A 13,531-nucleotide genomic window follows, 5' to 3' on the forward strand; every position below is an offset into this window, starting at 1 on the left:
GTTTAAAGTTGCTAGAACTTCCTAATCCTCCTTATCTGACGTTTCTTCCTAGAAAAGCACGTTTTATTAACATCTATTTCAATCCTGAGCATATTTCCCAAATGCCTAAGCAGAACTAAAACAGTATCATCGCAAAAACACCTTTCAGTTTTGCTAGTAGGAGTCAGCCTGCGCAGGACTTCAAGGGAAATTTTGCCCACATTTTAAAGAAACTTCTGCCCCAGGAGAGAGGAAGAAATTTGGCTTGCTTTGTTATGTTATGTGTTCAATTTTGAACAATTCAGTATTGAAAGCCTTTTCATAAGCTTGAAAAAGAATATGAAACATTTATTTTCATTTCAGTGAAAAATTAACAGGATTTAGTAATTAACTAAATAGTAGGCTAGCTTTTCTCCTCCAGACTTTGTGTAAGCATGACAAGTCCACACAAAAAATGGATGCACAGGGGTTCTTGGGAGAGAGGTGGGGGGAGGGGGAGGCACAGAGGACGAAGCACGTTTGATAAAATAATTAGCAGAAGCAGTAAAAACATTCCAGGACATTCAAATAAGCCAGAAAATATGAAAGCCAGGGTCAGCTTCCCAAAACTGATTAAGAGGGACAATGAACATGATGGCACACTTGCAATCAGCAAGCCCACGTTTTCCCACTTATCTGTCTGCCTTAATTGGATTAATAACCGGGTTTTTTAAAAAATTAATAGTCTGAATATCATGGCTTCTCCTCCCTGCATTTACATCGCTGGCAGTCTTCAGGAGGCGAAGTAACCGACGACCCTGGAGGAAGCGTGCAAGAGGTTTTAAGCACATAGAGGATGCAAAGAGGGAAGCCACCTCCTCCTCCGTAAGCCCACTTGGACAACCAAGCACCCTTCCACTGCGACGACAAAGCAGGCACTTGCAAACAGATCTCTGCAGGCAAACCTAACACCTGTCTCCACTGGGTGACCAATGCCAGCAGACATAAGCAGCGTATGAGCGTACGAGTTTAGGAGCTCCTGAAACAGGCTGTGGCGAGGAAGAGGAACAGCAGCACGGGGCACCACCATCCTCTGCTGGTGGCATGTACCTCCAGGCAGCAGGTGGTTTGCACGTGCAGAGGCCTCCTCTTCCTCATCCACACTCACGCTGCCCACAGCCAGCGTAACAAGACACATCGCCTCCTCGGACGGAGTCTATCTCCCATCAAGCTCTACTTATTTTCTTTTATCTTCATGCAGATGTGAAGTAATTTCTTCATGTTTTTCTTCCTACAGAAGCGGCCATTACAAAGTTCAAAAAGCCACCCCAAGCCAAAGTTTTCTCTGCCGTCACCTCTACGGGGAGGCTGATTCAGATGCCACCAGAGAGCCACAGTATGGCTCGTCTGCACTAAGCGGCTACAGAGCTGGTCCATGCCTGCTCAGGATTTCACCTCTACGTGCAACTGACGCGCAGAGCACACCAAGGTGAAAAAGCAGATGAGACCTGTTTTAAACTGGTGTGGACAAATTGCAGCCGCCACTTCACTAGCAGAATTGAAGCGGCAACCCTCTCCCCTTGCCTTCGCTGAAGAAGTTTCTTCACCCTAGGTTTCCTGTAGCAGAGTCTCAGGCAAAAAATAAATAAGTAAAATAAAAAAAAAAAGATTGATTCGAAGAGTACAGCAGCAAGGACAGCTCAAGCAGGGTGCCTCCAGAGAGGGACCCAGAACAAAGAAATTCCTTCGCAATTATACCCTGACAACCTGTGCATCTGCCTTGCACGCACCCCTTGGCCCAATGGCAATTTCTGGTCTGAGGCCTTCTTACTCCTCACTGGATTCTTCATCTGCCTCCAGGCAGGCCGGTAACTGTTCTATCTTGCTGGGGTTGCAGCATCTGCTAAGGGTTGTAGCTTCCTTATCTCCTGGTTTGTACCAGTCTCAGGGCCTTCCTTTATGTAATTAAGTTCAACACAAGTTCAACTTATCTAGGTGAAAGTTCACAGCTTGTGGCCTACGGCTTCAGCAACGTTAGCTACTAATGCTAAGTGAGTTCTATATAAGTAGAATGCCAATGCAGCCTAACGCTAAGTCATTCACTCTAAGTGATTAACTTCATTTAAACCAAACCACTAATGTTCCATATTCTTTTACACCTTCCCACCCAAAGATACAGGACATCCTCCCACTTGCTTCTTTGCTCCTGGGTGCTCTCTGGTCTGGGGGACAGGGAGACACACCAGGAAACTCCCTCGTATTATCACTTTGACTGAAACAAGAGACACTGGTGACAGATGAGCTAGATTATTCTTAAGAACATACAATTTTAAGACTGAACGAACTTCTCTGGGCCTCTGTATTTTGCTGTTCAAGAGCCCAAACTTACAAACACAGATTTTCCTGTGAGCTGGACAAAATGCTTTAGATTCCCAGCAGTTTTATTTCAGGCTCAGTAAGTCCTCAACTAGGAAGCCGCATATGTTATTTAAAGATGGACTGTCATCACCACTAAGCACAGCTAATCACTGCTCCCATCATTACCCAGGAGGAACACCGTAAGGGAAGATATATGCTACTTAGAAGAAGAGCTGCTACAAAGAAGGTGCAGCTAACTTTCATGCTGTACCTCCAGCCTCATGAGGCAGAAGCATGCCAGACCAATTACATTAAGCTACGGTTTAATTTGCATTTCCACAACTGCAAAGCCAACGACAACCTTCTTTACAAACCCAGTGATGAACTGCATGGTACAGCAAAAGTCCTCAATTCAAGAGCATCCCAGCATAGACCTAAGTGTAATATATTAGATCATTGCTCTCTCCTATCCAAAATCTTCATCTTTCAACACTTTGCTAGATGCATGCTACTCTTTCCAGTTAAGTAGTATGAATCAACATCTCCTCCCTATATTTTCAGTTCCCACTCTACCCTTTGGACATTTGGGCATTGCTTTAGGTGACGTACCCCAAGTCCATCTGTGGCTGCTTGGCACTATAATAAAACTATAATAAAAACATTAAGTACACAAACGTGACTCATTTTCAATGTTTACTAGTTCTCCCAGCATTTAGTTCAGGGTTCAGGTGAGGCTTCCCACCAAAGTCTCAATCAGAACTGAAGCATCCCCTCAAACTTCAGGTACAAAGGCTGTCCCAGAGCAAGATGTCTACAGATTGAACTATGAAGACATAAGCAGCAAGCTTCAAAACCAAAACAAAACACTCCAAGAGGTCAACCCCGTAGAGAGTAAATTATCCATGAGCAAAGCAATGTGCCCTTGTTGCCAAAAAGGCCAATGGAATCCTGGGCTGCAGAGGGAAGAGTGTGGCCAGTAGGTCAAAGGAGGTCATTCTCCCCCTCTACTCTGCACTGGTGAGGCCACAACTGGAATACTGCGTCCAGTTTTGGGCTCCCCAGTTCAAGAGGGACAGGGAACTGCTGGAGCGAGTCCAGCGAAGAGCAACTAAGATGATTAAGGGCTTGGAGCATCTCCCTTATGAGGAAAGGCTGAAAGAGCTGGGACTCCTTAGCCTGGAGAAGAGAAGGCTGAGGGGAGACCTTATTATGGCATACAAGTATCTAAAGGGTGTGTTGAAGGAGGATGGAGCCAGGCTCTTTTCAATGGTTCCCAGTGACAGGACGAGGGGCAATGGGCACAAGTTAGAACACAGGAAGTTCCGTTCAAATACACAGAAAAACTTCTTTATGGTGAGGGTGACAGAGCACAGGAACGGGCTGCCCAGGGAGGTTGTGGAGTCCCCTTCTCTGGAGATTTTCAAGACGCGCCTGGATGCAGTCCTGAGTAATGTGCTCTAGGCAATCCTGCTTTAGCAGGGGAGCTGGACTAGATGATCTCTAGAGGTCCCTTCCAAATCTGAAACTCCGTGAACCCCTTGTCTGATCTCCAAAGCACCCAAGGAAAAGTCCTAACACCTCCAGAAAAACAGGGAGCTGTGCGAGGTGCACATGAACCTGTGATTGCAAGGAGACTCCAAAGACAAGTTGTGCTTCACAGCCAGCTGGGACCAGCCAAGTAGGTCTGCCATGATCATAGTTAACAAGATCAATTTACAGCCACATATTCTATCATAGTGTGACTTTACCAGTAATAACCTAGTTGCCGTCTTTGTCACGATCAGCTACATATCTACCAGTTACTCTTCAGGTCTCTATAACCTTCTCTTTTTCCAGTTAAAGCTTATTTCAGCCCAGAATTTCTGACTCTGACTCTCTGCAAGTTGCAGAAAGGACCTTCTTGTTTCTCGGTTATTTTCTCACTGCTTCTGTCCTCAAATAGAGCTGATCGCTTAATACATTCGTAAAAGAGAAGAGGAATGGTGCAATATCCTACTAATTTTAAGATTAGGAAGCGCAAGTCAGTTCTGTAAATGTCATCTTCCAAAAGCAAAAGACATCCTGTTATACTTCATCACTGCAAAAGAAAAAGAGAAGAATATTCTGTTTGAAGAGACTTCAAAAATTCATCAGACTTCCTGATGTGTAGGTATAGTTCGTTCTCTAGGACTGCTGAAGTAGTTCAATTATTTACAGGAAATTACATCTGGGTTACATACATGGGAAGGGGGGAAATACTCACCCTATCTGAAGCGCTACATAACTCTAAGTTACATGAGCAATGTTCACTACTTAAAAAAACACACCCAAAGACTGTTTACTGTACAGCATGATGCCTCCTTCCCTTCATGCCCATGATGTCCTCCTGCCCGCCATGACCTTAATCTTGCAGCCCTGCAAAGCCTCTGCTTTCAGCAGACCCTCTGCAAGCAGGCAAAACTTCCAGAGATCCAGCTACAGGATCTGAGCTTTCAACCACAAACTCTCTACACATCAGGAGTAATAAGAGCTCCTGCTCCAAAGTACTTGACGCATTTCTAGTGGTATCATATATGCAGCATTTACTACTATTTTTCAAGCACTATCTCAGTAAAAAAAAAAGAGGGGGGGGGGAGGAAGGGGCTGAGGGACAGAAGTCTGCAAAATATTTTAATTTAAAAATAACACTCAGACTACTGCAACAGTCTCTAGGTGACCCTGACTCCTACTTTTACACATTTTTCTGCCCCTGTAAAACAGAACAAACAGGTTTTGGAGAGACGCTTTAAGCAGATTCCAAGAGGTGCGGAGGGATGAGAAAGTTCCTTTTTTAGCACAAATCCTCTAAGCAGCAAGCACCTACTATTTTTTGCAGCATGTAATTTCAGAAAGACTACCTCTCATTCTTCCTTAGAAGTCGCACTTCCCTTTCAGAACTACAAAATTAAAATATTCTTCTGATAAATTATTAAAATAGTTGAACCATTTGCTGTTCCAGGAGTCATGACAGCTGTCTACCGTGGCTTTTTTTTTTTTTTTAAGCAGCTGGTACAACAGTAAAGACTGACTTCTTTACAACTGGAAACTGGAAAGCGTTCCCAAGACCCTGTGAGGAAGGAAGATTTGGTCAACCTCTCTTTTTACCACATTAGGAAAAGACAATCGCCTTTGCCTTCTAATAATCTTCTAGCAATAGCATACAAAAGAAGCAACCATTGAAGTGTACTTATTAATTCACATATAGGTGCACGTGGGTGGTCTCTAGCAGTTTTCTTTGAAAAACACAACTCCAGTGCAAGTCCACCACTAAGGAACATGAGTCCTTAGCAAACAGCGGCAGAATTAATAAAGTGCATACTACGGCATCAGTCACCTTTATAAAAATTTAAGCACAGCTTTCTAAAGAGAGTTCAGGAGCTTCCCTTTGCAGGCAGAGACTCTTTGCTTCTTCTGACCGTGACCCATGACTAACACAGAAACCCTTCAACCATCAGGTCTGCAGTAGAGTAGCATGAAGAGGATGTCCCACTACCCCACCAAGAAATTCCGATTATCATCTTCCCCCTTACCTGAAACAACTCAGAAGTAGGCTTGGAAGGAAAATGCCCCAGCAAATAATTTTTTTGGGGCATGGCAAAACACTTGCCCATAGCTATCTTACTCATGGCTGTAAGAACTCTGCTCAACTCCTAAGAATGCTTGGTTGAAAGTTTACCTACACCATGTTCTCAGGGAAGCAGTGCGACCCCACAACCTGGCATCTACCTAGTAGGAAAATCCACAGCAGTTGCTCTTGAATCAACTTGCACTGAAGGTCTGCAGCTTCAGCAGCTTGAAAGCCAGTATGGAAGGTCAAGAGATGCAGCAAGACACACTTATTTTCTATGTGCAACACCGCTAGGGTTTTTTTTAATCTATTTGAGTCACCAACATAAAGGGGGGGCAGAAAAGCCAAAGATACACATCAACTAATCGCCTACCTAGCCGCTATGCCAAGAGTAGTATAATTGAACTCATTTCCAAAGACACCAATGTGAACAACTGTCTTTACAGACCAGAGGAGAAAGGATAGGACAAGAAGGCCACCATCATTTACAGACACTCCATATTGAGGTCAAACCATCCCACTTGCTACCTGAGCAAAGCTGTGGCCGCAAGCTCAGGAACATGGAGGCAGCACCAAGCCCCTCACCACACAAACTCAATGCTTGGCACAGTGGGACGATGGGAGTACGGTGACCTCGAGCAGGTGAACGCCCAGCACACTACCTAAAATGGCCCAGTGAGCAAGGCTGAGGAGCAGGAATCAGCACTGACACCGTCCCAAGAGGCTTCATCTGCTTGAGAAGAGGTGTATTTTGGCCTGAGACCTCATCCTTGCACGCCCGATGCTCTCTTCATGACTCTTTTCTACTGCATCCTGCCCCCTTAATTCAATTCTTATGAGGGGAGAATTTGGAAGGCGCCAAATAAGTTTCCATGAATTGCTTGACCGCAAAATAAATTAGTGCTGAGTGGCCACATTAAGCTTTCTTTTGGATCAGGCCAATTTATGGTGAACCTCCACTGGGATGAGAGGGGTGAAACCCCCACCCCCACCCCAAGGTCTGGCCAAGAGAGGCAGATCCTCCTCTTTCCATCAAAGCTCAGGAAAGCTCCTACATTTGTTTCTAGCAATGCTCCAAACACCACCCTGTGGGCTGGGGGGGTCAGCACATGGCCCTCCACCCCAGGAGATGGGAGAAGCAGCATCTCCCTCGCTTGCCCTGCAGCATGCTACCTCCGACACCACCTCAGGCTTCATACAAACCCACCTCCTCTCTTTGGCCTTTCCTGCACCATTCTTTACCCACTGGAAATGGGGATCCACACAAAGCCCCTTTTGCACATATATCCACCCTTAACTCCACTGTGTTTTAAAAACTCTGATACAGCTGAGCTTTATTTTCCACAAACTTTTTCTGAACCCCATGGGGAGAAAAAAAAAGATTAAAACGCTAGGCAATTTCAGCAGCTACATGCATCAGCTATTCCTCCTCCCCGGAGAAACCTCTTTCTGCTCAGACAGAGCCCATCACACCATAAGTAAACACAACCACTCCGAAGGATCGCTAGTCACTTTTACTGCTCTCCGGAGAAGGCGATGCCTCTCAGGCTTGACCGACTCCAAGGGGACACTCAGAAGTGGTGGGCAATCACATGCCAGAGCCAACATGCCACATGTGGAAACGAGGTGTCCTGGCACACACCAGCGTCCGTATACGACGTGTGCCACGGTGTTGGGAGCCAGACACCGCTGCACAGCAGGCACACGAGCGCCTGCTCTGTCGCGCCGCGGGAGCCGAGGCACGGCCGCCCCTCCCCAGCCGAAGAAGCCGGCTCGGGATTTGGGTCAGGCGGGCGCAGCAGGGGTATGGCCCTTGCCGGCAGAGCCGCAGCCCTGCGCGCAGGCTTGAGAGACCACCCAAGGTCTGCCACCACCGACACAGCTCGGGAACCAGAAACAGCAGCAAGCAAGCTGGGCTTTTTATCTCCAAGAGGGCATCTTCAGGTTTACTTACAGGAAAGGTGCAGGATGCTAACGGGCTGTCTCGGTAGGGCACAGAGAAGTGCCAGCTGAAGGCACAAGCCACTGCTGCCACCCAAACCCTCTTACAGTCTGTGTGTTTGCTTACAAGCACACCCTCACCCCGAGGAGAGTTTGGTCTCCTTCACAGACGTAAAGCATCTAATTTTAACACCAGCGGACTAGAAGAATGTGTAAAATACGCTCCTACTTGGTCTGCACAAGACAGCATTTTTTGATAAATACCGTTCCCTAAAAGTGGACTTCATTGTGCTTCCACCCCCGCCGTGATACAGTTTTTGGCCGTATAAAGTTACACACAGTATCTGGGAAAAGCCCTATTCATTATCTTCTCTACGAAGCAATGGCCACCTGCTACCGCTGTAACTGGGAATTGCTTTCTAGAAAGAAAAAACCCAAACCAACAAACCCAAAACACACTCCCAAAAGCACATCCTCAAAATACCCACATTAATTTGTCACTGAAATCTAGCTTCCTCTAGTTTCAGGCACACAGCTTAAAGAGTCTGTAAGCCTGGACGCACAGAACAGGCACAGTCCCTCCAGAGAGCACCTCCATCGGAGAGCAGTAGGTGAGAGGAAAAAGAGTGCAGAAAGCACCTACTGCACAAAAAAAAAAAAGCCCCAAACCCAAACAAAAAAAAAAATCCCAAACCAACCCTGCACAAGTATATGATAATATATTTCAGTTAACTGACCTAAGAGTTCATATAATCAGAAGACCAGTTAGAAGAGAAGGGATGGCAGAGAGGAAACCCACCTCTGATACCCCAGCTCTTTGAATTTCATCCGTGTGGGGAACAGCCCTGAGAGCAAGATTTGGACAATACTTGATATTATGATGGCTGAACAGCATAAAGCTTGGCACAAAGAGCGATCCAGCTGGAAACAAATGCTTCCTTTCAAGCAGCCTGACATGTGCTTGCTTTGAAGCGGTGGTAATTAGATACCTTGCAATAATGAGGGATCTATTCCAATGTCTATGGCAGCAAAAAAGCCAGTGACTTTGTTTATAACAGCAGAGAGCACCAAGCTGTGGGCATCTGAAGAGGACTAGAAGGATCAAATAGTAAAGCCAATTTTCTTAAAAACAACAACAAAAACCCCACACAACACCACTTGAATCCATAGCAGGCTCTATCAGTGAACACGGGAGCAGCACTGGCATTGTAGATCTGATAGTTAAGGACAAAAGATGAATACACTTGCTAAGAGTAAGCTTTTGCAAGACTAACTAGTTCAACTGGAAAAAGTTGACAACTTGAAGGCATGCAGACCTCTCCCGAGACCTGAAATAAGGAGCAGATATTCCAGATTGTTCTGGAAATAAGTGTACTGGCTACGTGACAGGAGCCTTTTATAGTTTACACTTGAAGCACCTCAAGAACTTAAAGCGCAAATCAGAAGACAGAAGGTCACAACCAGAATGAGAGAAGTGATCAGTAACTGGAAAACTTGCTTTAATATTACGTTACACAAAGCCAGTTGTTGCAGATGAAGCAGGAAAGTACTCCACAAGAAACACCAGTAAAAAAAATCCCATCCTGCCAAAAAGCCTGGAGTTTTACCTAGCTTTATACAACGATTGTATAATCAATGTGTTCATGTGCCTTCAGTCTCTAAAAAGAAATTAAAAGGATACCCACGCTCTTGACTCTATAGTAATACATAAGCACTTGGAGGTTAAAAAAAAGCAGTTATTTTCTCACACATTAAAAGTCTTAAATACCTGACAGTGGCTCATAAGCATTTCAAGTCGCTCATATGCTAACACTTAAGAGGTCCTGAACAGTTAGAAAACAGCTATGTTGGTTTTGTTTTTTTTTTTTCCCTCCTATTTACTGTGATACTTGGCTGGAAAGCAAGAAGGCAACTCCAGGAAGCCACAAGGCAGTACCTGACGAGCATGTGATAAGAATTTCAGAACACGAGGCTCAGACATCAGCTCGACCTGCGAGAAATGACATGGGCACACACCAAACACAGAAAAAGGTGAAGGGCTGGGGGGTGGGCTGCCCTTCAGCAACAGGAATTTGGATCCACTATTGGGAAGTTATAATACATCAGCCCACGGTTTTAGGATTTCAAAAGCTAGCAAGATACCCGCGATTATTTTTAATTAGAATTAAAAAAAAAAAAAAAAAACTATTAAGCAATTTTAGCCTCAGTGTCAGAGTGAGGAGTTTCTGAACAAATTCCCAGCACGCTTGGGAAATCACAGAAGACAGAAATAAGGACACTGCAAGGGAGTTACCTCAAGCCCCTGACGCACAGCAGCCACGGCTGGAAATCCGTGCTGCAGGGACAGGAGGAGGAGGAAGGACAGGCTGTGCGAGAGTGCTAGCAGCACGCTACTGTCTTCCCTCTCACCCCTGTGCAGACACAGCAAGAAGCACACAGAACAGCGAAAAACAGCTCTCTAAAAATCCCATCAAGCACTTATTTCATTGACGAGACACTATTTTCCCCAGCAGCGGGACCCCGAACCCAAAACTTTAAAAGGCTCCAGTACTTAAAACTCCCTGCATCCACCAGTGACCTACATCAAGCCTCTCCCCTCCCCTCTGCTTCACCTTCCTTCTTGAGCTCTCCGTCCTGCCCTACTTTAATAGAGATTACTTCAGCTAAACCACGTAATAGTTTTAGGGGGAGACTCGGCTAGGGCTGAAAACTTGTCACATCTAGCTGGAAAAGTGGAATGAATAGCAGAACGAACATTTTCCACAGCCAGCATCAGCTGCCGGTCAATAGTACGCTACACTATCCCCAACTCTTGTATTTGGGATGCCTACCATGCAGCTGCAGCAAAAAACGAGAGCGAGTCAGACACTAGCGTAACGGTGTGTCTCTCTCCGCAGCAGCCAGCAAAACAATAAAAAAGTAAAAATTCATAGTCGTTTGTCCCTAGATGTAAAAACTAGGGATGAGGAAAGCGATTTTACTGAAAGTAGGGAAGGAGCTCTTCCACAGAGGAGAGGCATGGTTTTCTCTACATTTGTCTTCCGAAGAAGACTTACCCGCAGCATTTCGCCTCCGTTAACACGACCGAGAGGCTTTCTGCCCCTTTCCTCCCCAATTAAACCGGACATCCATCACGCTCAGACTGGAGGAGTGGCAGGTCCCAGGTGGATTTGGCCGAGATCCCGGCTCTTCCCAGCTCCATGCCCCTCTCCAAGGCGTTGCAGATACTCCAGGCGTCGTAGATGCCGTACCACCCGCACAGCACACCAGCGGGGAGCAGGCGGGCACACACACACACACGCATTACTACAAGGCTACAACCGAGCCAGCAGCATCCACCTACTACCGGGCGCAGAGACCGAGTACAACCCAGTTTTGATGAACTAAGGCTGCCACGGGTTTGGCGGAGGAGGAAGGCGGCCCGTGCCATTTTTATTTAAACCCAGGCTCTTCAGAGAATACTTTACAGACAGAGATACCCCATGCCTATAAAGAGGTTGCGCTCGAAACACGGGCGGACTATGTCCACAAGGCAAAATGCAGGTTTCTCCTCAAGATCTCGCACGCTATTAAAGGAAATTTTCTGCTCTTTTTACGCCTATTGGCATCTCATTGAGCGTTTCCAAAGGCTGAACTGCAGGCAGCTGAATGAATCCGACCCACGCAGGCCCACGTCTCCCACGGAGGAGGGCTCAGCGCGACCGCCGCTGCGCCTCCTCTACTACAAGCCGGTTTCCCCCACAAAAATAGGAAAGCGGGTTTTCTAGAAATACTGCATAATGAGTCATCGCCCGCAGGCAGCGAAACGCCGGGCACCTTCCGAGCAAGGACGAAAATAACAGCGGGACAAAAATAGCCATTCACTTGGGGAGGGAGCGGGGGGTTTAAGACCCGCTGGGAGGTTTAATTCTCAAAACTTCCCCCCGGGGTGCCCTCTCCCACCCATTCACCACTAATCCCCCCCCTTTCCCCCCCCCGTCCGGCTGCTGCCGGGGGATGGGGGGAGGGGGCGGTGGTCTCCCTCCTCCTCCTCCTCCGCTCCCTCCCGCTCCCCCCCCGCCCCACCGCTGCTCACCCATCTCCAGGGCCTGGTTGTACTTCTCCAGGGCGGCCGGCAGCTCCTGCCGCTCCCGCAGCGCGTCCCCCTCGGCGCGGAGCCGCCGGGCCCGGCTCTCGGCGCCGAACCACTTGTGCAGCAGGTTGCCCAGCACCACGTTGACCCGCGGGCGGGCGGCGGCGGCGGGCGATGGCGGCGAGGCAGCAGCGGCGGCCGGGGTCGTCTCGGCGGGTCGTCGCGATCGGTGGCAGCGGCCGCAGTCGCCGGGCTCGGCGCAGCGGCGGCAGTGGGTGTGCCCGCAGTGCAGGGTCACCGGCTCGCACAGCAGCCGCCGGCACAGCGGGCAGGCGAAGAGCTCGGGCGGGCGGCAGCACGCCGGGTCGCCCAGACCCTCGCCCTCCGCCCCGCCGCCGGGCCCGCCGCTGCCCCCCCAGGGCGGCAGGCGCAGCTCTTTGTCGCGGATGCTGAGGGCGAAGCTCTCCGCCAGCTCCCGCAGCTCCTCGGGCCGCAGCCGCCCCAGCCGCCCCGCCGCGCCGTAGGCGTCCAGCGCCTCGGCCATGCGGCCGGCCCTCGCCAGCGCGTCGGCGCGGCGGAGGCACAGGCCCCGCTCGGGCTGCGGCAGCCCCGCCAGCTCCGAGCCGTAGATCTCGGCCGCCAGCTCGAAGTTGCCGCCGCGGAAGGCCTCCTCCGCCACCTGCAGCATCTCGGCGCAGGGTCCCCCCCCCGCCGCCGCCGCCGCCGCCGCCGCCGCCGCGGCGGCGGAGGCGGTCCCGGTCCCGGCGGCGGGGGGCAGCGCGCAGGGCCCCGGGCCCAGCTCCATGCCCGCGCGGCGCCGCCGGCCCCCGGGCCGCCCTACTCCATGCCGGGCCCGCGGCGCTGCCGACTCCGGCTCCTTCCTGGGAGGGGACGGCGACGGAAGGGGGGGAGGGCAGGAGGGAGGGGGCGGGTCACATCGCTGCAGCAGGGGGGCGGCTCCCGGGCGGCGGTGGATGGGGGGGGGGGAACGGCGGCGGGGAAGGGGTGGGAGAAGGGGGGGGGGGGCGGCTCGCACCGCCCCCGCGGGCCCGGCTCCCGGCTTATGCAAGGGGCGGCCGGTTGTGTAAGCCGCCTCCGACCGCCCTTCCCCGGGGCGGCGGCGGCGCGGAGGCAGCGCTCCCTTTCCTCTTCCCTCCCTCCCGGGTCCGCCCGCCGCCAGGTGCCGGTGCCGCACGTGCCCGCCCGCTGGCCGCGCCGCCCCGCCCGCACGTGCGCCCGGCGGCGGCGGCGGCGGCTCTGTGCCTGGGGCGGGGCGGAGGGGGGTGGTGGAGGTTTCCGCTGTGCGGCTCCTGCTGGGTCAGCCTCTTCCTTCCCGTTTCCTGGTGCCCGGCATTAACCGCTTCCTCGCCGGGACTAGCCCCCCCCCCCCCCGCCCCTCCCGCCGCTGGGGCGCGGCCGCGGCGCCGCTACCGCCGCCGGGACCCCTCGGCGCCGCCCGGTCTCCGCGTATCGGTTATGGTTGGGTTGGTTCTGGTTATCGGTGCTTGAGAAAGCGAGCACGTGTTCTGTCTTAAATTAAAATAAATAATAATAATAATAATAATAAATTTAAAAAAAAAGTCCCCAAAGCCCACAACCCTCAGAGAAAAAAAAAA

At 50.1% G+C, this 13,531-nt stretch overlaps 1 protein-coding gene across 1 annotated transcript in view; it reads right to left on the minus strand.

Annotated features, from left to right (window-relative positions):
- LONRF2 (LON peptidase N-terminal domain and ring finger 2) overlaps positions 1-12,720 on the minus strand; it is a gene marked incomplete at its 5' end in the record, with an annotated part of 33,462 nt that extends 20,742 nt beyond the window's left edge. Inside the window, one exon of the mRNA XM_082482281.1 lies at positions 11,919-12,720. Within this exon, the coding sequence (XP_082338407.1) occupies positions 11,919-12,720 (802 nt within the window). The remainder of the gene's footprint in view (positions 1-11,918) is intronic.
- Positions 12,721-13,531: the final 811 nt, after the last annotated feature.

The sequence above is a fragment of the Vanellus vanellus genome (assembly GCF_965231255.1).
Source record: "Vanellus vanellus genome assembly, chromosome: 1".
In the NCBI taxonomy this organism is placed as follows: Eukaryota; Metazoa; Chordata; class Aves; order Charadriiformes; family Charadriidae; genus Vanellus; species Vanellus vanellus.